The 24,457-nt window shown below is 53.4% G+C and overlaps 2 protein-coding genes across 2 annotated transcripts in view; both read right to left on the bottom strand.

Annotated features, from left to right (window-relative positions):
* Positions 1-3,783: 3,783 nt before the first annotated feature.
* Positions 3,784-6,082, bottom strand: HSBP1 (heat shock factor binding protein 1). The gene is made up of 4 exons (XM_040982305.1): positions 5,938-6,082; positions 5,739-5,805; positions 5,430-5,550; positions 3,784-5,025 (listed from the first exon to the last, which is right to left on the bottom strand). Exons 1-3 carry the CDS (start codon positions 5,980-5,982, stop codon positions 5,432-5,434), a joined length of 231 nt encoding a protein of 76 aa, XP_040838239.1. The 5' UTR covers positions 5,983-6,082; the 3' UTR covers positions 3,784-5,025; positions 5,430-5,431.
* Positions 6,083-13,633: 7,551 nt separating this feature from the next.
* CDH13 (cadherin 13) overlaps positions 13,634-24,457 on the bottom strand; it is a 1,068,624-nt gene continuing 1,057,800 nt past the window's right edge. The window contains exons 13-15 of the mRNA XM_040982306.1: positions 21,278-21,511; positions 18,053-18,277; positions 13,634-14,919 (exon numbers count right to left, since the gene is read on the bottom strand). Coding sequence (XP_040838240.1) covers positions 14,912-14,919; positions 18,053-18,277; positions 21,278-21,511 — 467 coding nt within the window. The 3' untranslated portion in view covers positions 13,634-14,911. The remainder of the gene's footprint in view (positions 14,920-18,052; positions 18,278-21,277; positions 21,512-24,457) is intronic.

Consider the following 24,457-nt stretch of genomic DNA (forward strand, 5'->3'; position numbering starts at 1 on the left):
TTGGCACCTCCACTGCGGTGGGAATCGGAAACTGAAGCACCCCAACGTCCCCCAAGCTCCCTCCCTCTGCCTCTTTATAAACAAAAAACATTTAAGAGGAATGTGTGGCAGGGGCAGCCTGAAGCTCTATGGTCAACATGCCCCCGTCCATCAGGGCCTTCTAACAGAGGTGACACAACCAGATTGTTGAAGCAAGAACGACCCACGACCGAAAGCCAGACAACAGCTGCCCACACTCAGCCACCCAGCACCTAAGCATCAGCCAGGGGTTGGTCAGAGCATGGCTGCTTCCCTCATGAGTGCGCCAATCACGCCACTGGACCAGCAGCACTGAAGCTGCAGATCACAGCCCCCGCGCCTCACTGCACAAGAGCTCAGGCCACTGGACAGGGCGGGGGTCCAAGACACCTGAACCCCACATGCTGGCCTTGCCACCCACCCACGGGCCCTGCTCTTGCTTCCGGTGCCATCCCGACTCTGTTCTGGGATCCGGGGCCCAGGGGTGCAGTGGCAGCAGGGCGAGCCAAGATGCGCCAACTTCTCTGCATCGTGGACGCTGCCGTGTGGGCTGCCCGGTATTTAGCAGAATCCCTTGTCGCAAGCCCGGGCAGCCATGGACATCCCCCGCCCCAGCACTGACAAGAACCTGACCGCCTTGCGGCTAGGCCGCGTGCGGCCCTGTCTCCCACGCTCACCATCAGCGCGGGCACTGAGGCGTGTCCATCTGAGGGCAGCTGCAGTGTCCCTGCTGGGAAGGGACAGAAGGCTCTGCTCTCCTGCAGGACGCCCCGAGGACGCCCAGCCACGGGTGCCTCTGCCCGTGACCCCACACTCCCCTCCACGCCCCCAGGCACCGGTCCTCAACCAGGGGTCTCTGACTGCCCGTGCTGCTGTCGCAGGTGTCATGGGTGTCGACAATGAACAGAAAGCCAGCGGACTCACCGTCTGACGAGGTAAGGGTCGGCCTGCCGTGGCCATCGCGCCAGGGAGGGTAGCAGGGCGGGGAACTGGACACAGTGCCCCACTTCCGCCTTCCTCAGGAAGTCCCTCCCACTCGAGCAGCCCACGGGAGCCCACTGCTGCTTAAAGGGCCCACCCTGGACCGGCGTTCAGTGCAGCAGTCAAGCAACCAGGACATGGCAGCCCATATCGGCCAGCCTGCACTTGAGGCTAGCTTCCTGGTAATGCCCACCTGGGAGGCAGCCCCATTCCTCGGGGTCTGTGACAGCCACGTGGGAGACCCAGATGCAGTTCCAGGCTCTGTTTGGGCTTGCCCCACTGCTCCCCGCCCCCTCCCCTGCCTTTCAAGTAGGAAGGAAAGCAATAACCAAGAATAGGCTCACATCGCTGTGGCTGGAGTTGGAGTGGTGCCTCTGTGTGACGCGTGTAAGGTTCCAGCCGCTGCCTCTGGAACATATTTGCAAGGAATGAGGATGAGGGACGCCGGAGCGGCTGCCCAGAGCGTGCGGGAGGCTTGGTGGCTGGACGTGACACTGAGCATCTCTTGACACGTCGCTTCATCTGCGTCGGGGTGAAGAGGCCCAGGGCCACTCCTGAGGCCTTGCCCAGGCACCTGCCTCCCAGGGGTCGCTGGCTGCTCTGTGGCGTCCCCCTTAGGCCTGTGTCTCCTCCCCAACACGTTGACAAGCTGCACACACAAGTATACTCCTGTCAGAGGCTGCCCTGTGTCTACAGCCTCCTGCCACCGCGGGGACATGAACCTGAAACTGGTACCAAGGTCTGATGCCTTTTGCCTCGTGCCCCCACCTCTGTGCTCCCATGGTAACTGACTGGTACACCTACTGGGGAGCTGCCCACAGGTCTGTTAGGAAACAAGTTGGCACTGAGCCACTTTTGTCCATAAACCCACATAAACAACTAAGGTGTGTGTGCGTGTGCATTGGGGAGCCGGTGGCTAGCTCCGGCCGTCTGCGTGGGTGTGCACACACGTGACTGCGTGCAGGTACCTGTGTGTCTGCATGATTTCAAAAACAATGATTTTATTGGAAAGGCTGAGAGCAAGAGACACACAAAGCAACAGGGAGGACGACAGGCACCAATGTGTGGGCGATAGCTGGCAAGGATGCCAGCCGTGCCAGCCACACTGGGTGGGGCGGGGCCGGCAGGAAGGCAGCTGCTCCCTGGTTCCCAGTGAATGGGCACATCCCCCCCCCCCCCCCCCCGCTGCGGGGAGCGGCTCAGATCCTGAGGAAGAAATTCATGACATGTTCAACACTTAACATCAGGTCATGTTTAACTGAAAATGCAAAAATCAGCCTTTTTAAAGTGAATTTCCAGATCCTGCAAGGTAGCAGGCTGGCCACGCAGATGGGGGTTCCCGCAAGGGAGGGGTTGCAGCCACACAGCTGTGGTGGGCTCCTGGGTGCTCCTCTGCCAGCCGAGAAGAGCTCCACCTTAAAGTCCCCACCTCCGCAGCTGATCACAGGCAGATGCCGTGACGTGGCCCGTGCCCAGCTGGAGCACAACTCCTGCCTCAGCAGGTGCTGGGGGTTTGTCCCCAGGAACTGGTGCCAGGTAACTTTCAGGGTGGAACAGGACAAACCTCTCCATTTTTGAGCTAATTAAAAATGTTAGCTACAAAATATAAAAGCAGTTCCTTGCATAGAGCCTTCAGCTCACAGTGTGTCAGAAAGTTCAATTTCTAAGTGGATTGTCTGTTGGATGTGATGTTGCCATAGCAACACGGCCCTGAGCCAGGAGGCAGCCGTGAGTCTGGCAAACCAACCTGAGTTCTCGGAGCTGCTGTAGGCCAGTTCTGGGGAGGGTCACCCAGGGCCACTTCCCTGGCGACCGAAACCAAGCAGACAAAATTGAGGAAATGAGGCAGCAAGGGTGTGCATGTGCATGGTCTCCAAGGAGAGCAGGACTCACTTCAGGCCAAATGAGGAGGCAATGGGGGTCCCCACACGGAGCCCCCTCCCATGGGCTGGGCACGTGAGGCTGGCAGAAGACGCAGAGTAGGTGGCAGGATACCACTCTGCACCTGCCTGCAACAGTATAGAGTACTCGAAGGCTTGGACTTACTGGGAGGGCTGTGGTGGGCGCGTGGTCCCCTGGATGACTGGCTGGGAGGGCTGTGGTGGGCGCGTGGTTCCCTGGGTGACTTACAGGCAGGTGGGGTTGTCATCTGAGGTGGCACAGCCTGTGTCCCAAGACAGGCTGGCTGCAGGTTGGAGAAGCAGCTGGGGGAAATGGCTTTCCTTGGTTAGAGGGGTTTAACTGGCTTTGCCCTGTTAATGAGGCACTAGGTTGAAGACCCCTTGGGCAAGCAACACAGAAACTGGCAGGTGCGAAAGCCACATCCAGAGCCTTGAACCTGCTGACTGGCGCTGGGAGTTTGACGGGTTGGCTCTGGCAGGGGGAGCTTCCCACGCCCAGGTGACCACAAGCACTCCTTTCCCGGCATTCCACCGGGTATGAGTGCCAAGGGAGGCCCACCTGGGCACACTGCTCACCGGATCCAGGAGTACAGCCTGCACTGATGCCTCCACTCAGTCCTGCTAGAGGCACGAGCCAGCCCCCCCAGCCCCCGGCTGTGGGCATCTCAACCTGAATTCCACACATTTCCAGAATGGTGGAAGCCAGGAGCCGTATGGCAGGCACCCAAACACTTGGCTGTCACCTGCCCCTGCAGGACACACAGCAGGAGGCAGAACTGGGGGCAGAGGCGGCCTTCGACCCAGGCACTTCCACAGGTCCCACTGTGGCTGGGCTGGGGACCCGCGTCGCCCTCTCCCACACACATTTTTCACACGCAGGAAGTGTTGGTCGCAGGATTTCCGGCACCTTTATTCAGAGCAGACGTTCTGGGTCAGAGCAGCCTGCCTTGGAGGCCTGTCACGAAGCAAGCCAAGTGTCCCTGAGCCCTGGCCACGCCTGCCCTCTCCATGCACCTTGCTGCCATCTCACGGGGTCTGGCCACAGCCCCCGGGAGTGGGACCCATGGAAGCCAAGCCCCCCAGCACCTCAGCAGGGCACATTCCATATTACTACACATTTACAGTGTGAACAGCGATGGCTGGTGATCCAGCAACCCGAAGGCCAAATCACTGGGCTCTCGCCGCCGGCTCCCTGCAGGCCACCAGGGCCTCTGTCCCGCACAGCCCGGAGTGGCTACACTGCACGCTGGGTCTTCCGTTACCGATGGACCACTGCTCTGCAAAGACCTGCCTGACACAGCTCGGATGGAGACTCCCCAAGACAGGGCCGTTTCCCGACCCAGCAGCAGGTGTGGCCTGGCCCTGGTCTCTCTCCTTCTTACTCTGAAGCTCAAGGAAAAGGCGGAGAGACCCAAGTGGAAAATCCTGCCAGATTTTTCTGTGGTAACAACATCGCACACAAATGGAATTCCATGCAAAATTCTAACACACGCGCACCTTCTCGTATCAGCCTGTGTTCTGGCATTTTCTGTGTGACACAAGTCCTCACACGGGGACGGGACGCAGCAGTGTGACGTCAGCACTTCCTCTCCAGGACTGACACCAGTTCTGACTTTTGGCAACAGGGCAGCAGGGGCTGTTTTTGAAGGTTTTAAAAAAGTTTCTAGTCCTTTGAAAAGTATCACAGACACCCAGTGGGCTACTCCTGTCAGTTACTTTGTGGTGGGACTTAATCCTAAAGTCTACAAACTTCACGGCAGTTTAACTTCAGTGGAAATTACTATGTATCTAACACAAAAACTTCACAGGAACCTTACCAAATAGCAACCACTACAAAAGGGATGGCAGCAAAGAGGGGCCCTTACAAACACACTAAAAATGGGCTGTGTTCTGCTGTAACCACTGAAGGGTTAGTGTTTAATAATTGAGAGCACACTGATGAAGAGGCGAAGACACCATGTTTGAGGACCTGCAGGGCTGCGGGGAGGGGTCACTCTATCCTAACTGCCTGGCACAGGGGAAGCCTACACAGCAGTCGGCCACGCGGAGCCCAGGCGGAGCCCGGCGGTCTGGCCTTGGCTCCAGGGATCCGGCGCTGCGGACAGCAGTGCGAGCCACCAGCAACCTGCGGAGGAGGGAGAGGCCGTGAGCTCCGGCTCCTGTGCGCAGCTCGGCCCGCTTTCTCTGCACACAGTCCGGGTGGCCATCTCCGCTCTCCCCGGCCCTCTGCTGGCACTCTCCTGCTCACTCGCCGCTCAGTAACCTGGCAACCTTCGAGAGGCAAGTCTCAACGTCACTGCTGCTAAACAAAGAGCCAGGAAACCCTGGCGCAGCAGCAAGCAAGGCAGCTTGCACACTGTGTGCTGAGGAACTGGCGAGGACACCACACACACGCCCTCCCCGCTCCCAGGAGCAAGGATGCCCGGGGAGACTGTCCTAACAGTGCCACCTAACTCCCACAGGTGCCGGGGCGGCCGGGGTGCGGGGGATCTGTTTCTCCCCATCTCCTTGAAGCGTTCCCTCCCTCACCCTCAACTCTTGTGCGTGGCAGGCAGCTTGTTCTCGCCTTCCAGCTCCTCCACCCCGGCCTGGGTCATGAGGTCTGCGATGTTCTTCTCCAGGTCGTCGATGCGGCTGCTCATGTCGTCGAGTGGCCGGGTCAAGGAGGACGCCCGGCTCCTGCCCCGGCCCTCCCCGCCTCCCCCGGTGGCCTGGGCAGCTGGCGGGGCAGCGGCCGGACCCCACCGAGCGCGGGGACCCGGGGTGAGGGCCGCGCTGGGCCGGGCTGCAGGGCACCCACCGCCCGCCCCCCGGGGCCCAGCGAAAGCGCAAGGATATTCCTCCCGATGATCTGGTCGGACATGGTCTGGAATTTATCTTGCATCTGCTGCAGAAGCGTCTGCACCTAGAAACGCCGCAAAGTGCACGCCGGCTCTGGGCCTCGGCCTGGGCTCGCTGCCCGCGGGCTCCCCGACGCCACGTCCCCGGGGGCGCCCGCCCCGAGCCCCGCCGAGGCCGGGCCTGAGCTGTCTCTTACCACCGACGTGAGGTCCTGCACCGTCTTGGGGTCCGTCTCGGCCATCTCCCCGGTTCCCAGCTTGGCGGCGATGTCTCAGACCGACACCTACACTTCCGTTTCTCCGCGCAGACGCCCCGAGCCGCTGCTTCTCGCGAGGACACGGAACTTTCGTGGGACCGCGGGGGTTTGTGGGGCTTGTAGTTTTCCTCCCGGATCGGAGCGGCACGGAAACCTCGAGCTTCCGTTCAGAAGCGAGGACTCGCAGAGCACTTCCGGGCCTCTTCCCCAGAGCTCCGCCCGTCTCCATGTCCGGCCGTGGAGGAAGAAACTGAAGCCACGCCGGAAACACGGCAGAGGAGTCCAGAAATGGCTCGGTGGTCTTGTCTAGGCTATGGTGACAGATGGCCCTGGTTTTCTTTGTGTTCAGAAAACACCCAGTACACACTTGTGCCCCCCAGGTCAAGAAACATGGCCAGGAGCCGTAGCCTAGCTGCTAAAGTACTCACCCTTAACGTTCCAGGATCCCTATGGGCGCCGGTTCTAATCCCAGCCGCCTCACTTTCCCATCCAGCTCCCTGCCTGGGACCTGGGAAAGCAGTCAAGGACGGCCCAAGGCCTTGGGACCCTGCACCCATGTGGGAGACCAGGAAAAGGCTTCTGTCTTCTAGATCAGGCCAGCTCCAGGGTGCAGCCACTTGGGGAGTGAATCAGCAGACGGAAGATCTTCCTCTCTGACTCTCCTCTGTATTTCTACCTTTCCAATAAAAATAAATCTTAAAAAAAAAAAAAGAAAGAAACCTAGCCAGCTGGGTGGCACCCGATATGGGGACCAGTTGCCTCTGCTTGGGAGGGAGATGGATTTTATCCACGTTTTAATGTCCTACACGTGGAATCTGTCAGGGAGTTTAGCGTTACGTGTGCGTGAAGCTTTGGCTGTAAAGCTCTGCCCAAAGCTGCCTGGTGTTGGGTGGGGAGGGTCCGGTTGGTTAGGGAGAAAGCAGTTAGGGTCTCCCAGAGGCCGGATTTGGTGTTTCAGGAGGTGCTTACTGCAGGCCTGGGACTAGATCCCATGGGAACGGGCAGGGTTCTGCTGAGGGAAGGTCTGGCAGCTTTAGTAGTAAGCCTAGATTCACTTAGGGCCTGTGTCAGAAAGGCCAGTTAAGGAGTCTCTGGGCAGAACCCGAAGGGTCTGGGGCCAGCAGCGTGGCTCAGCTGGCTGATCCTCCACCTGCAAGCACAGGCATTCCAAATGGACACCGGGTTGTGTCCTGGCTGCTGCACTTTCTTTTTTTTTTTTTTTTTAAAGATTTATTTTTATTATTTTTTATTGGAAAGGCGGATATACAGAGAGGAGAGACAGAGAGGAATATCTTCCGTCCGATGATTCACTCCCCAAGTGAGCGCAACGGGCCGATACTATGCCGATCCGAAGCCAGGAGCCTCTTCCGGGTCTCCCACGCGGGTGCAGGGTCCCAAAGCCTTGGGCTGTCCTCGACTGCTTTCCCGGGCCACAGGCAGGGAGCTGGAAGGGAAGAGGGGCTGCCGGGACTAGAACCGGCGCCCATATGGGATCCCGGGCGTGCAAGGCGAGGACTTAACCACTTGCGCCACCGCGCCGGGCCCGTTGCTGCACTTTCAATCCAGCTTTCTGCTTGTGGCCTAGGAAAGCAGCAGAGGATAGCCCAAAGCCTTGGGTTCCTATATTCATATGGGAAACCTAGAAGAAGCTCTGGCTCCTGGCTTTGGATTGGCTCAGCTCCAGCTGTTGTGGCCATTTGGGGGAGCGAAGCAGCAAATAATGGAAGAGTTCCCTCTCCTTGTCCTTCTCTGTCTCTCTTTCTGTAAACCAACCTTTTGAATAAAAAAGAAAATGATGAAGCTTGGAGGCTGAGGGCTGTAGGTGGGGGTGACACAAACCCAAGGACTTCATGCACCTTGCACTCTTGTTCCGAGTGCCCAGCTTCTAGGCAGATCCACGTGTTCCATGCCCCATGACGTGAGGCGTCTGTCGTCTGCTGTCACACAGCGAACATGCGTTGGCGTGGCGCCCCAGGTGACAGTGACATCAGGGCTAATGTTTCCGGGAGTAGAGACAGAATGCCCTAGTGGAGAACAGAGGAGCACCCAGCAGGTTTCATGTGTACACCAGCCAGGTCCCACTGGCCTGGCGGGTGAGGCGGGGGCTGGGTACCCCCAGAGGGGTTTCTCGCACATCGTCTGCTGGTGTTTCTGGTGCGGTTTGTTTTCAGGGTCAGCTCCAATTGGAGTTTCGCTGGAGGCCGAGATGGGACTTGCTGGTATCTGAAGCAAACCCAGCGTGGGGCGAGCCAGGGAGAGAAGCAACTTCCTGCTGTGGCCGGCCTTACTCTGCACCTCCACTGCCTCCCCCACCTGCCGCCCACTTGCCCAGATGGAGCTCTTCCTGACTGTGCCAGAGCTGCAGAGTCTCCTATGATTGGCTGTTAGCTGGCGTCTGGGGCAAGCACCTCTGCATTTTCACGTCATCCTCAGGCAATGGAACCATCACTGTGCTATGATTCTGAGGAAACAGGCTTGGTTGCGTCAGCTGGCCCAGCCGAGCAAGGAAGAGCTGCGGGACTTTGTGACTGTACACCTTTTTTCCCAATCACCCTAGAATGCTGTGCGTTTTCAGAGTTTGGGTCAGGCTTTCTTGGCTGTGGCACTGTGGGGGTCTGAGGCCACACGTCTTTGTTGCTGTTGAGGGAAAGATACTACCCTGAGCATGGTGAGGTGTCAGGCAGGTGCTCTGACCTCTACCCCCCCATACCAGGGGCACCCCAAGTTCTGACAGTCAGGGTTCTTTCAGGCACTGCTAGTATCTCCGGCTGGAAAGTGCCCTCCAGCTCGGATCCCCTGGGAGCCCCTGGACATCACTTGCATTCCGTTGGGAGGGCGGTGGGCTGGACATCACCTCCATTTGTGTGGCTGGTCTTGAAGCGTGGAATCCATTTCCCCAGGCTGCTGTCACAAGGCCTCCTGAAGGAGTGGCCTCAAACAGCAGAAGTGGGAGCCCGAACATCTGACGTCAGTCGGCCTGGTAGCTTCAGCAGGTGTCTTCCTGCTTCCCTGGCAGCCACGAGTGGTGGCCTGGGGTCCCTGGGCCTGCCTACTTGTGGCTGCATGACTTCCATCTCTGCTTCCGTTCTCACACAGCCTTCTCTCTGCCTGCGTATGCCTCCCCTTCTTGTGAGGACGCCAGTCACTTTGGAAGCAGGCCCCCTGCCATACTCCCATGGACCTTATCTTAAGCCAATGCATCTGCTGCAACCCTGTTTCCATGTAAGGCCACAGCTCACACACTGATGGCTGGGAATTCAACACATCTTTTTTGTGTGTGGGGGTGGCACGGCTGCACCTGTAAGAGTGAGTAACACGACCTGCAATTGAGTACCTTAAATGTGTGTACTGGCTGCTGTTCTACAAAGAATTCTCACAAAGTTGGAGTCCCTGAATGAGTGTCCAAGGCAGAACAGGGCCTTGGGCTCCTCTCAGCCAGCCCTGGGGTGGGGGCTCTTGCACCACACACAAGTCTGGGACCCTAAATCCGTACTCAGGGGGTCTGCTGTGAAGTTTTTTTTTTTCTCTTCACCTTCCCCCACTTTTTTCCTCTGCAAGAGACTCGAGAACGTAGCGCCCCTCCCACCCCATCTCTGCTCCTGATCTAACAGGACACGAGCGAATCCGACACTCTGAGTGAAGGCTTTATTTGTTTATTCCACTTAAACAGGGTGCCTCCTTTGTGCGGAGACTCTAGACTGTGAGCAGGCTGCTTTCCATGAAAGCCGTACTCCCTCGGAGGCAAAGCTAATAAACTTAGCATCCAGGGCTGACACGCAGAGCCTTGCTGAACGCTGTTCCATCAACACAGCGGCTGTATTACATGTAAGGCCCTGCAATTAACCTTCACACCTCGGTTTTGAACAACCCTCATTTTTAACCTTTATTGGAGTTGACGTCTTGTCTCCTGTCGGCATTTTTTTTTTTCTCTTTTTAGATTAATTGCCTGCCCTAATTGTCTTCTCCCCGTGCAGGATGGACTGGTTTTAGCGCGCCTGTGGAAAGGCGTTTCGGCTGGGGTCGGACCTCTGCCCTGTGCTTTTTTTCTTGAATCTGTGCTGACCAACATGCCCAAGTGCGCATTTGCCCGCACGTGTGAGATGTTTGGTTTTGGCCGCATGTGAACCACTGAAGGGATGACCCGAGCTGGACCTTCGAGAAATTCTGATTCCTTCTTCGCCTAGGCTCCAACAGGCCCACCTGGGAGTCCCCTTCTTTGCTTCTCTCCAAGGGGTGCAGGTTCCTGCTGGGACTCCCACCCCTGGTGGGTGGAGCTATGGGAAGCTCAGGACACGCAGCCTTCCCCTGATAGGCTCCCGGCCTCTCGGTGGCTGTGCCCTACCCCTCCGGCCTGCCACACTCAGGGTCTGGGCCTGGTCACTCCTGGAGGGTGACCTCATGGTCTGTCCTTACGAAAGATGGAGCCCATCAGGCCAGGGCCCTGGATTCCCGTCCTCTGTGGATCCACACTGATGTCCGCACCTCTCCAGGCTTTCTGCCTCAGGAACGTGGCTTTCCTTGGGTACAAGGCTGCCACTGGTCCAAAGTGGAGCCCATCTCTTCCATCAACCCCTGGGATTTGCTTCCTCAGCTCCCCTCTTCTTTCCCAGTGAGTCCTTCCTCTCCCTACAGAAAAGCAGCAAAAAGACAAGAGTAATAGAAAATCAAACCCTGCCCCAAGCAAGCTGAACCTTCATGGACGCTGTGTCCTCCATAGTCAAGGTTCTAGAATGTTCTAGGAGGATGTGGCACTGCCAGAGACAAGGTCCGCTTGTTCACCTGCCATTCCCTCAGTTTTGCTTCTTTGGCAACTCAGGACGATGCTGGATGGCGTCTGTGGGCATCCTGGTTTTGAGTGTCTGGGACCCAGGCTCTCAGCGGGTGCTCCTGTGTTCTTGAGCTGTTCCTTTCAGCCCTGACCTTCTGGAACAATCTCTCCTAGAGCTTTGCTGGAAGCAGGTGGTACCTCAAAGGCAGTCACACTTTTGGGGCTCATCGTGTTTGTTTTAATTGCTGCTCGAGTGTTTCCAAAGTGACACTGGTTTTTGATGCATGGCAGTCACCTACGGTTTTCCTTTGAAACGAGTCAAGGCAGATATGTTCACTACAGAATCACCTAGTTGAAGACGACAGCTGAGACGGCTAATTTGGGCAGTGTTTCTATGTTGCAGCTGAAGGTGTACAAGGTGACACAGGCCTGTGGGGACGTTGTGATGTCTTATAATGAGAGTCTAGAAGATTCCACCTCAAAAGAGCAGCCAGAGGGTTGAGGCAGAGGATGGGCAGCCAGAGGGTTGAGGGGTCATGCTCCTGTGGAATTCCTAAAGGGGAAGGGCGATGGGCTGAAGTGGGGTAGCGTTGAGCAGTTCCTTGTGCTGGTTAAGGATGGTTTGGGATTCCTGCAGGTACAGAGTACCTGTCCTTGTCTCGTCACCTGGGCCCTGTGCCCTTTTGAATATCTGTGAAAAAATGCGTTGATGATTTCCGAAAGTGTGTGTCTGATGGCAGGTGATTTTTGTCATCAGGACAATGTTGACCTGGGCAGGACAACGTGGAACTCTTTTAGTGTGATTTCCATGTTCAACTCTTTCATCATCCAGACACATGCATTATACGTAGCATGGCTATATTACTTCCTAAAAGAACTGGTTTAAAGGAAGTAGCAGAAAGTGGAATATTCAGTGTACACATATAGTGACTTGATAAGCCACCTCTCCTGGACTTCTGGACTTCAGAGTGAGAACGGCCATTGTTTCCCTTGAGCCATTGGCTCCTCAGCATCCCTGCCGAGCAGCTTGCACTTGGGCATGTGGGTCATAGGGTTGAAAGAGTCACTGAGTGCCTTGTCACAGTGGCAAGCACAGCAAGCTCAGGGGATTACTGTTGGTGCTTTCCTCTGCTCACTGTTCTTGTTGGTGAGTTTTCATTAAGAAAATTTGGTATATTGTACAGGAAAACATCTTACAAGTTCTATCTAAATTTAAATCTTGTTGACAGTTTTTAATGGAAAGCTGCAGAATAAAGCAATACAGCAGAGACTGGTGGGAGAAGGGGCTCTCGGTGGGAGGTGAGGTTGCTTGCCTGGAGGCACACCTAGGTGGACTGTCCTGCTAGCTAGGGAATTCTGGTCTGACGCTTCATCTGCCCAGGTAATCTGCTGCAAGTAGTGCTGCAATGTAATGAAACAACACGAGGCTGGACTAAGGTTTGCTTCTGGAAGCCATTTGGCCTTTCTGAGTCTCTTCCCTCTGATTCTGCACGTTGGGCTACAGGCCCAGCCTTCTAGTGTGGGTTCGTTTGGGGTGAAGGATTCTGTTACAGCCAGGGCACACACGAGTCCATTGGTCCATGTGAACCATTGTGGTTCTAAGCCTCCTGCCAGAACCATGGAGAATGGCAGACTGTCCCAGAATCATCTGGACAGCTTGTGTACAGGCACAATGACCTCAGACACAGGATCAAGCGAAGGTGTCTCCTGATGTGTTGTTAAGTCTCAGTGTGTTTGTTTTAGATGAAATGCAATCTCATCTACTCCATGAGTGTGTGATGGTGGGCTGTTGTTAAACTGTCAATCAGAATGGTTTAAAATGGTGCTTTGAAAATCTGGGATGACTTACCCAAATTTCTGACCAATTCCTTAGGAGTCTACATCTTATCTGGTGCCTATCAGAACACTTAACTGGGTTTCTGCTGCTTTGACAAAGTTTGGCTTTGCTGTATCGTCCAAGAGACTCGCAGGTCCATCTGTCTGAGACGACACCCTGTGGGAGAGAACTGGCAAAGTGGAGGCAGGTGTTATTGAAATCAGACGGTCTTACCATATTCTCACTGGAGTGAATTATCGGAGATAATTCATGCACTGTGGGTAAGATGGGGAGGAAATATGCTTCTTAGTGAAGCAACTACGGTGGTTGCTGCACTAATAGATACGAGCATGGAAACTGCCGGTTAGGCAAGCAAAGGCCTTAGCTGGAAGGAGTCACTTGCTGCTTTGCTCTGGTGAATGGTTCTTTCTCCCTGGACATGGCTCACACTTGTGTTGGAGGGCGTTCTCACAGTGGGCTAGCATGTGTGCTAGGCTGCCAATCACCTGGAGGGTTGAGGAAGGCCCTTGGTTGTTCTAGGGTGAATTCCCTGCATGCCTTGCTGGAGGAGGGCAATGGGGGGCACCCAAGGGGCCCCTGGCTGGGCATGGCTTACCTGAGGTAGGCACTGGTGAGCAAGGCTTCCTGGAGTACAGTCACGACCTGCTCAAGGTGTGGCCATCTCCTGAGTCGCGACAGGCCTCGCTCGGGAGAAAAAGCTCTGAGTCTTGGGGCCCGAGGTCAGATGGGTATGACTGTTTCATCAAACTGAGGACAGAGTTCTTGTCACTTCGAATCACTGTTCATCTTCCCAGCTGATGGCGATGTGCAAATGAAGTCATCCCAAGAGGACAGGGCGAGCCCCTGGCCCTGAGCTGGTTCTTCTGTCTTAATGGACTCTCTTGACAGAGATGTGCTGGGGCCCCGGATCATACCCCTCCTCTGAGACACGGCCCCTGCTGGCAGTGTTAGACATGATGTGGAAATCCACAGTGTTAACCACCGGTACCCATTTATTTTCATGGAAAAACAGCGCCTCTGCATTCTATATGTTCCAAAAAGGTTTACTATAGAAACAAATACAATAGGTGCATAATTCACTCCAACACAGACAACAGATGCTTCCTGCTTGCTATAGAAGGCGGGCCGAAAAGTACAGGTGCAAACATAGACTGCATAAAAAAGCCTGTGGGTGCATGGGTGTGTGTGTACATGTGTGCATGTGTGAAAATCTGCTAGGACCCTGACCTAACCTTTGTTTGTGGCTAGCTGTCACAGAAGCCACAGCCTGTTGTGGGCTGCATTTGGGAGAAAAGCCTGGTGTGAGGCTTGATGGTGCATTTGTAGTTTGCTCAACAGGAAGCTAACCTTGGGGTGGGCACCGACTTTTCTCTTACCTGTGTCACACTCACAGAATGAAAACCAGTTGCTTCTCATACAGAAGAAACAGCTTTTATTTTCAGGTTTGCAAACAACGGTAGTCGAGTCACACAAAGGGTACTTTTACAACTCCCTGCATTTACTCTATTGTATGCATGTGTAGAGGAGAGAAAGGGTGTGAAGTGCGTCACCGGTCTGTCTATACATGTGGGTATATACGTGTATACAACATGGTACCTGCTGGCCTACTGTGTGACCTCACGATGGGGCTGCGGCTGGCTGCAGGCCCAGTGGCGCCACAGGGCGTCTCCTGCAAGCCGTGCTGCCCCTTGGGATGCCCCCGGATCAGACCGATGCCCTTGAGACGCTGTCTCTACCCTGTGCTGGCCATCGGAGGGTGAAACTCCCTCCTCTGCTTGAGGAGGCCCTGATGGGGCTGGGGGCTGGTGGGGGTGAGGACTCAGTTGTCTTGGCACCTCCCCTCTCTTTCTGTAACTAATCACGGAAGAGTGGCATTATCAAAACTAGGCTTCTTGCAGTCCCACCCTCTATAAATACCGTGTATATACACATACAGATTCTCAGACATATACAAATAGTAACCCACAGACAAAGCCGTGTGGGAGCACTGGCCAGCAACGTGTCAACACATCAGAGGAAGTCCTCAGCGCTCCTGCTGCCGCAAGGTCAGGTTCCCCGTCCTGACTTTGAACATCTCAGGGCGAAGTCAGAGGATTCCACGAATTAAGAGAGAAAGGAAGATCCCGCCAGAGTGGTGAAGTACAGACTAAGTGAAATCGCAAATAAACAGAACCTGGGGACGGCCGGGGCCTGGGCGTGGAGGTCCACAGTGGGCAACTGCAGTCTTCGGATTTGGACAGATGGTTTGCTTCTGTTCTCCTGTTGCTATGGAAACCTGGAAGTCACGCTCTGGGGGACACCAGCAGCTCTCACAGACCTGCAGGGCCGGGGAGGGGGCAAGGTGCAGAGTTAGGCTGGGGGTGTCACAGCTTGGTTCAAATGGGACGTGAGAGGTGGTGGGCATCTGGTGCTTCTCGCCCTGCCTCTGCCCACAGCCCCTCTCCCAGCGGGAAGCCGTAGAGCTCCCGCCAGAGATTCAGCAGGGATTCAAAGCATCGACTGAGACAGAGTGCACGGTTGTCAAAAATGCTTTCAGCTGCACACTTACCCTGGGTGAATCTGATTGTATGTAAGTGACACTTTGATTAAGAAAGCTAAAATTCAAGGATGGTTTCAGTGGCTGGCTTTGGTTCCTGTTGGTCACTTCTTGTCTGTCTTCTCCTGGGGTGGGAGCCTTCTGGTTTGTTGAAACTTACATCCTTTTCTGTTCCTGACACTGCTGATCAATGAAGCCCAAAGCAATGATCGAAACAGGTCTCTGGACAAGCCTCTGTGGGTGCTGCTGCAACAGGGCCTCCCTGAGAAGCCAGAGGTGGGTGGCCGGCGGCTGGCTTCACCCAGAAGTTCCTCCTTCCCTCGTCATCAGCATGCCATTTAAACAACAAAATGGACAGCCAACAATGGCTGTATTTGATTTGTGAGTCAGAGAAGGAATGGGGAGAAATAGTTCCGAGTTGCTGATTCAGTTCTTAAATGTCTGCAATGGCCGAGGCTGAGGCAGGACCAGGGCCAAAGCTGGGGGTTTGGAACTCAGTCCAGACCTCCCCGCAGCAGGCAGGAATGCAAGCACTTGGGCCATCACTGCTGCTTCCCCAGGTCTGCACTGGCAGGAAGCTGGGTTCCGGAGTCAGAGCTGGGAAAGCCATTCTTGGTGATGTGGCACATGGGGGTCTTCACCACCGACTTGAAATGCTTATCCTGCTTAAACTTTTAAAAATTACTTTCAATTGGTTTTATGATTTGCCTTGTCTTTATATGTCAAAGAAGGGAGTGCTGACTCTTCTGTTTAATTCTCAGTTGCAATAAAGTCACTGTACTACCAAAGATGAGGCAGAAGGAAGCTAGCTACAAAGTATCTGCTTATGAGATGTGGTTAATCTTCAGGGCATCCAGGTAGTGCTCAAGACAGTTAATTCTAGAAGCCTTCTTTCTGGAATGTTGACACTGCGGAAGTCTTCATGCTGGATGTGCTATATCATTTTGCTGCACACCTCTACCTGGATCTCAAGTCTTCTGGCACTAACATGAAAGACTGTCATGTTCCTATTTTTAAGTCTTGCCTTCCTCTTTCTTTTCCCTATGGAGGGGCAAACCGAGTGGGCAGGCCATGGGCCAGTGGAGAGGACGCCGGCAGGGTGTCCTGACTTCCAGTAGGAGCATGGAGTCACTCCCACACAGGTCCTGGGACTCCCTGTGCCCCAGGGTCACCAGGATGGCCTTTGGAATGGGCACTGTCCCAGCCACCCCCCGCGAGGTGGGTCTCCATGGGCATAGGGCCCAGGTCTGGGGAGATGTCTGTTGAGCAGTTCCCCAGGTGACTGTCATGCACCCAGCATGCAGAACCCCAGCTGGCAGGCTTCCTGACACCCTTCCGTGGGGTAAGCGAGGCAATAGACAGACCAGTCATGCCCAGGCACCAGGGCAGGCGTGCTCACGAAGGAAAGCTCTCTCGGCTTCAGGAGCCTGGGTAGGGTCTGTCGGCATTGGGCTGTAATCAAGTCAGGTGGCTAACCTCCTCTGGACCATCTTGCTCTGTGGTTACTCTGCGTGCATCTCCTGCCTGATTTTCCCCCTCTAAACAAGCATTGCTCATTTTTCTCAGCCCCCAACCCCAGCTCTCTACTCTCTGAAGATGAAGCTGGTTCCCACGTTACAGAGAAGCCAAAAGGAAGACACCCCCTGGAGCCCTGTTGGTTTCCATGGGTTTCCTTCTATTCCATCTGGAGATGGAGTTAGGAAACCAGTGACATAATCCAGGTTAGTGATGACAAGGACCTGGGGTAGGGGAGGAGGTGTGGGCAGGGGTGGTTGGAAGGGTTGGACTTTGCAGCCGAGATTCCTGAGGGAGCCACAGGGTGAGTGGTGGTGATGTTGGTTGCTAACGATGTGGTCACCAGAAGTGAGTCAGGCAGAGGGAGGATGTGAGGGGAGAGTAGGTGCTTGTTCCGAAAATGCATGGCTTGGAGGACCAGTGTGATACCACAGGGCTTCTCCTCCCTGCATGCACCCATGGGACTCTGGTCCGTATGGAACTGTATCCCGGGATGCACCTGGAGGATTATGGTTCGCATGGAGTTGTATCCCAGGATGCACCTGGGGGATTATGGTCTGCACGGAGCTGGACACACAGCGAATGATGCTGTCACGCGTGACCTTCTACTGCCCATGCCCCCTGTCACCTGGATGTGCCATCATGCGCACTCTTTTTAACTGGCCATTTCCCCAACTTACTCATTCACAATTACACATGCTTTCTCAAAATGTAAACAGCCAGGTGGCCAGCATAGGTGCTGTGTAATTGCTAAGGTTAAAATTGAGCCCTGATTCTATAACTAGGAAGTCACAGGCAGGTATTTATTCCTTTAATGCTCACATCTATACTACTCAGTATTAAGAACTCCTTTGGTAAAAGATTGTGTCTTCATATGACAGTCATGGCTTCCAGGCAGTGAGGGAAGTGTGAATCTTCCATTTTCCTTTTTTTCCTGACAGCCCAGCCTCTGAATTCTCACGACTATACTTAGAAAAACAGTTATCTATTTTAACATGGCAAGAAGTTATTCTCCATAATGTGGGGAGAGAGAGAAAGGTTGAACCTCCCCCATTCCCTACCCCTGGTAGACCAGCTGGCCAATGTGGGCATGTTGTCCTAGCTCACACCAAGTGGCAGCAGGAGCTGGTTTGGCTGATTGTTTGGTTTACAGGACAGTAAGGAATATATTCACACAGAACTGAGACAAGCAAGCAGGGGCCCAGGTGGTACAGTGGAGTCAGGGCGTTCTTCAGATGTTACTAATTAGTTGCAGTGTTTTTACAGGTAATATTTTCTGTCGTTCCCACACAAGTCAAAGCTGACTTATTGGAAAGACAGATGGGAAAGCAATGGGTGTGTGACCCCAGCCGAGTGCCGTTCTTATGCCGGTGTGGTTGTGGGACAGAGTGCAACTTACAGGCTATGCTGAAGAGCGAGACGAGCAAGGCCAAGGCCAAGGCCAGGCTGGCGCGCAGGGACCCCGTGGAGTTGCAGTCCACTTTGGAATTCTTGCAGGAACACACTTGTACCCTGAGATCTGTGATGTTTGTCATGGGAGGTGTCCCCGAGTCTGTCACCATGATGGGCAGGTTGTAGTTGGCTTTGTTCAGGTTTTGCAGCAGGCTCACCAGGGCGTGCGTGTCTGTGAAAGCAAGGGAGGGACTTGGTGAGACATGGTTAGGTTTTTCCCAACTGGGAGAATTGGGTGTGCTGACTGCGCTCACACAAAACAAGTACTGCCTTTGCAGTTAGGCTCATAGGCGAGTTTTGACTGAAACTTGCTCTAGCCATGTTGCAAGCACGCAGCACCAAGTGTGGCCGGTGGCTCTTGTACCAGACAGAGCAGGCAGAGGATGCCTCTGCCCTCCCAGAATTCTATATTCTATGATTCAGTGGTACTGTGGTCAGTTTCAAGGAGACCTAGTATTATGGCACACAGTTGGTATCCTTCCTTGGACCTTAGCCTGAGATGTGCTGGAAATACAAGCTTTCTGTCTCCTGTGCTCCATCTCTGCCACCACCCAGGCCATGGGGTGGCACCCAGAAGTGGACACCCCACCTGGCCTGTTCTTTAGCTTTGGACTACTGTCTTTTTAAAAAATGGTACTGTTTATTTTATTTGAAGTCAGAATTACAGAGAAAGAGAAAGAGAGAGAGAAAGAGAGAGAGAGAGAGAGAGAGAGAGAGAGAGAAAGAACCAGATGACGACAATGGCTGGGGCTGAGCCAGGCCAAAGCAAGTTCTCTTAAGTCTTCCAACTCCACGTGGGTGCAGAGGCCTGGGCACTTGGGCCATCCTTGGCTGCCTTCTCACGTGCATTAGCAGGGAGCTGGATCCGAAGTGGAGTGGCTGGGACACAAATGGACACCCAAGTGAGATGCTAGTGTTGCAGGCAGCGACTCTACCCACTGTGCCCCAGTGCCAGCCTGACTACTGTCTTCTCAGTCATTCCACAGACCGGTTAAGTCACTCAGTTCTTGCCACATCCATGCTGAGTACTCGGAAAGGAACTGGAGACAAGAAGAGTTGTGAAGGCATGTTCCCACTTAATGAAAGCAGGAGGGAAACAGGAAATGGTGGCAAGAATGACACTGGATGAAGATTGGTCTTCACCGTAAGGTGACAGCAGCAGACAGGACCAACGTGATGAGCGCTTTTTGGGATGGTGGCTTAACTGGAGGAACAATTTCTGATTTCCCTCACACAGAAGAGAAACCCTTGAATGAGAAAGTTTCTGGCTGGTAGGAATAAGTGGTGATTATTCAGGATGGCTACCACCATAAAAACCAGCAAATCACCCCTCCAACAAGAGAAGAACCATTTTAATTTAAAATAATCAGCTCAACAGAATCCGTTCTTTAAAAGGCAATAAAAATAGAGAAACAGGTCAATAGAATCAATGACAATGGAAAGGCGCTAATAAAAAGATAGGAGCTGGGGCTATAGCAATACAGAGTTACAAGAGTCTGTAATAGGAAATTTGATGCACAATTGTACAATACATTTTAAAAATGTAACGAATGAGTGACTCCCAGCCCAAGCCAGAACTGCTCCAGCTGGTGTTAAGAAGTGAGCCCTGCTGGGGTCAGCAGCATGATGGCAGGAGACACCCACTGCCACACACAGGGTGCGTCCAGAGTGAGTGCGTGCTGTTCTCTCTTTGCTTTTGGCGGGAGAACTTCGTCACTCGTTCACACTGGGAAGAGCGGGGCAGGCGCTCCGCGACCTCAGCCTTCGTCAGGCACACGGGGAACATTGGGTCATATTTTTAATTCCACCTGCCCACGAGGAGAGACTGGTGCAAGGAGACACTGCTCGCCAGTTTCATCAAAGAGAGAAAGGGGATGAATGGAGGCCAAGTGTGGAAGGGAAAGCCAAGTTCACTGCAAACGCTAAGTCAGCTTTGCAGAGGTGCACACCCGGAAGGGGAGCACGGAGATGGTGATGTCTGTGCCAGGCCTTCTCCCTCCTGCAGGCCTCCTAGGAAGACAAGTGTCTTGGGGGGCAGTGCAGGCGCACTCACGTCTGCTTCTGGGTCAGGAGATGTGTGGGCACAAGCAAGGAGCCCCGCTTTTCAGGGGGTGAAAACTGGGTTGGAGACCAGTATCCTGTGCAAGCCATGATATAGACTATTTGGGGTCAAATTAATAAAAGACCAGGGTACGATGGTTTAGTGGCTAAATCCTCACCTTGCAAGTTGCTGGGATCCCTGACTGCTCCACTTCCCATCCAGCTTCCTGTTCATGGGCTGGGAAGGCAGTAGAGAATGACCCAGAGTCTTGGGATTTGCACCTACATGGGAGCCCCGAAGAAACTCCTGGGTTCGGATCAGCTCAGCTCTGACCATTATGGCCATTCAGAGAATGACCCAGTAGATGGAGGATCTTACAATTTTTCTCTCTGCAAATTTGATCTGCCTTACCAATAAAAATAAACATTTTTTAAAGGAGAGGGGAGCTGGGACTGTTATATAGCACATTAAGCCTCTGCGTATATTGCTGGCAAACTATGTCAGTGCTGGTTTGTATCCCGGCTGCTTTACTTCCCTCTGGTGGCCTGCTGATGTCCCTGAGAAAGCAACAGGAAACAGCCCAAGGGTTGGGCCTCTGCACCCATGTGAGAGACCTGAAAGAAGCTCCAGGCTCCTGGCCTCAGACATGTCCACCTCTGGCCCTTGTGGCCATTTGGAGAAAGAACAAGACGGAAGATCTCTGGTTATCTTTCTCTGTAAATATAAATACATCTTAAAATAGGTTTCTTTCTTTTTTTTTTTTTAAAGGAAGAGCAAGAAGAATGACTGGCAGTCTTGTGACAGGGTACACCCCCTGGCAAGAATGCAGAGTGCAGGTGTGTGTGCCGTGGGGGGCTGGTGAGTCTGGTCAAGTGTAGGGCCCACAGCATGCAGTGTGGGACAGGGCAAAGAGGACAACGCACCAGAGAAGATATCTATGTTCCAGTGAGGGGAAGTGGGGATGCAGTATTTGTACAAACAAGGAATCTGCTGGTGGGGAGACTGTCAGCATTCGAGGGCGTGAGCAAGCACGGGCACAGCCACACCGGAGCGGGAGAGAAGGCCTTGGGGAAAGAGGAACCGCGTAGTCAGGGTGGGGAGAATGAAGTGGAAGGCTTTAGATGGACTTACTGTTGATCTTGGAGATCTTCCAGACCTTGTCGGGAACGGTCTGCTTGTGAATTTCAAACTTGAACGGGTCGGTGTTCGGGTGAAGGTCCTTGTCGGATGCTCCCAGGATGACGACGCTGAGATTTTTGGCGTCATCGCAGACTTCAGCCACCGTGGGGTGGAGGACGGGAGCGTTGTCGTTCACATCCTCCAGGGTCACCAGCAAGGTGCCGGTGCCGGTGGCAGGCGGGTTGCCTGTGGAGAGGGGAGATGAGGGCTGAGGACGCACGTGGTGCGGTTCCCTGCACTGTGCACACTCACTCGCTACCTCTTGCTGGCAGGCATGGTTCCAAACGGAAGTCGCAGAGCTGCACTGCATTATTTTTGTGTAGTTGAATAGGTTACGAAAGCTTTTAGAGTACAGAAGATTGAAGTTCTTCAGCCTTAGTACCAGGGTATTTCCAAACATTCGAGGAAGATGGAATTAAAAGATAAGTTTATTTTTGTGCAACAAGTTTTCAAAATCCACACTTAAGAGGAGCTTTTCTAAAAGTTCCTGATAAAGGATGCATTAGGAACTACTGCTGTGGATTCCAATTTTTTTGTTGCATCAAAATAGACTTATCTTTTAATTCTGGGGTTTTTTTTTTTTTGTAGACTTTCTCAAGTTCCCCCATATTTTATCTTTATAATACTAAGCTTTTGACACTCAAGTCATACCGCCATATTCAAGGTCACTCAGAGAGTGGAGATAACAGGTCTTGACTTTCCCTGTTTATCAAGTTGGACCTTTTATCTAAACAGCCAGGTGTTCACAGACGGGGCTGCCAGGGGGAGAGTGAAGAAGGCTTACAGGGGACAATGGCTTGCTTGGAGCATGTCTGCCCTAACCAGGGAGTTGACCAATACAGAAAGTGTTCCTGAGGGCTGGGGCCGCCACGGGGGCAAGATGGAGTTAGAAAGGCGGGTTGGCGATGAGAAACGAAGTCGCCAGCTGGCTGCTGGGACGGTTGGACCAAGCAGAGTACATGATCTCCGTTTGAAGCCTCATGCCAGCTGCCATTCCCAGCACCACTGCAGTTGCTTCCTAGAGCACGAGGCTGTCGTTCTTTCTGAAAGGCCCTGTGACTACCCGACATGTTGTTCACTTAAACAGAACACATTGCCTGAGACTCAGCTTGACTTATTGAGGTTTTCTCTGAGTCCATTTCTAATCATAAGAGTTTGCTTTGGGGACAAACTGCTCATCAGTGGCTTGTGACTTGCTGCGAGATTTGGAGCTGAGCCTGTGGGTCACAAGTTGTGCAGGTAATCCTCCTGGGGCGCCTTGACAAAGTCCCCTTTGTTGCCAATGTTCTAGCCAGTACGGCTTCAATCTTGGTTACACAGACTGCTAACAACTGCGTACTGTCACAATAGTGTAGTGCTTCACATCAGCCCTAAGTCCATCATTCTGCTAGTTAAGTATACCCTGACACTGCGGGCATGGAAGGTGGTGAAGAGTCCAGCATCCTATTGTCCAGATACATCTAACAGTTCCATCGGGTATCCAGCCTTGACTTGGAAGTAGAGATTCACACTGCACTGCACCCTCACATCTGTATGTGATAGTCTTTACTACATAACTTACTATACATCCCCATAAATGAAGAGCCATAAAACAAAATCAACAACACACAGAGAAACAGAAAATTTATAACAGCATTTAACATGGTACTGAATGACCAATGTGTTGCTGAAGAAATGAAAAAGAAAAGCAAATACCTTCCTGATGCAAACGATGCTACTGTGTGATCTGTGCATCAGTGAGGAAATTGGTAAGAAAACAAAACTTTTTTTGAACAAATTAAAAAAAGTCAAAGCCCCTGAGATGTAGCAAAAATAGTATTTGTTGTCTCTTGTATCAGAGAGAACCTATGATATTTGTCCTTTGGGGATTGACTTGTTTCACTGAGCACAATGATTTCTAGTTGGATGAGGGTTTATAAAGGTTTTGCCACTCTTCTAAACCATGAGGTTGAAATGCCATGGACCAGTACCAACCCCTGGCATGGCTCCATATTTTTTATCCTTATTTACATTTACCCACATTTCCAAGTTTAGTTTTATCCTACCTTGCACTATGGTTATTTTTTGCAGTGCACACTGAGGTTACATTTTCATGTCCCATGGGGGGTGGGAGGGTGGTGAGTGACCTTCCGGGGTGGGCGTGTAGTGTGCAGCCTGCCTAGTCCCAGTGAGGCCGTGAGGAGCAGGCTGTCGGTGTGGACAGCGACTTACACAAGGGGCCAGTGTGCAGTGGTGGCCTTGGTGTGAGTGACAGCCTCAGGACGGAAAGGTAATGTGAGGGGCTTGGAAGGTGCTGAGGCCCGGCGAGAGTCCTGGTTTTGGTGGGTAGATCCTCAGAGAGGCTGCGAGGGGACAGCAGGAGGGCAGGGCCTAAGGCGGGCATGGGCTCAGCTTCGGGCTGGTGGTCCCTCCCATTCATGCGCATGTGGGCGGCTCAGGAGGAATGCCGGGCTGAGTAGGCCTTTAGGGGGACTCCAGCACAGGCATATGTAGATGGCAGGTTGTGGGAGGCTGTGGCTGGGGCCGGGCACCTGTGTCGGGCCCAGCCATCACACCAGTCAACAGTGTGGAGATAGGAACCGAGCCTCGGCTGGTTGCAGAAGGCCGTGTGGCCAGGTCATCACCGAGGCTGTAGGCAACTAGCTATGCTGTGACCTCTGGCTGGTGGACTGGGCTCTACCCATGTTCTGAGCTCCACCTGTGCTTGCTTCTAGGTGCCGACTGTGTGCCGCCTCACAAGCAGTCATGTTGGGTTTGCTTCCTGCAAAGATGAGGTGACTTTCCCACGTTCACACCAGTGGATCGTGTGTCTGAGAGCAGGGGCTCATAACCAAGTGCCCCGTTTCCCTCGGGGATGCATTCCAGGTTGTTCTATGGATGCATGATACTGCAGACAGCATTCAGCTCTGCCTGGGTTCCCTCCCACACCCACACCTATGATTATGTCTGATTTATAAATTATGTCTGGGAAGCAATTACTAATAACAAAGAAGAACAGTTATAACAATGTGCTATAATAAAAATTACTCAAAAGCTTAATTTATAGATGAGGCATAGTCCAAGATTCACAGCAGTAAACTAATGATAAAACAGAACAAGTCTGACAATATACTATAATAAAAGCTCCTTAAG

This window comes from Ochotona curzoniae, unplaced genomic scaffold (assembly GCF_017591425.1).
Source record: "Ochotona curzoniae isolate NIBS_2020 unplaced genomic scaffold, NIBS_Ocur_1.0 contig_3622, whole genome shotgun sequence".
Classification (NCBI taxonomy): domain Eukaryota; kingdom Metazoa; phylum Chordata; class Mammalia; order Lagomorpha; family Ochotonidae; genus Ochotona; species Ochotona curzoniae.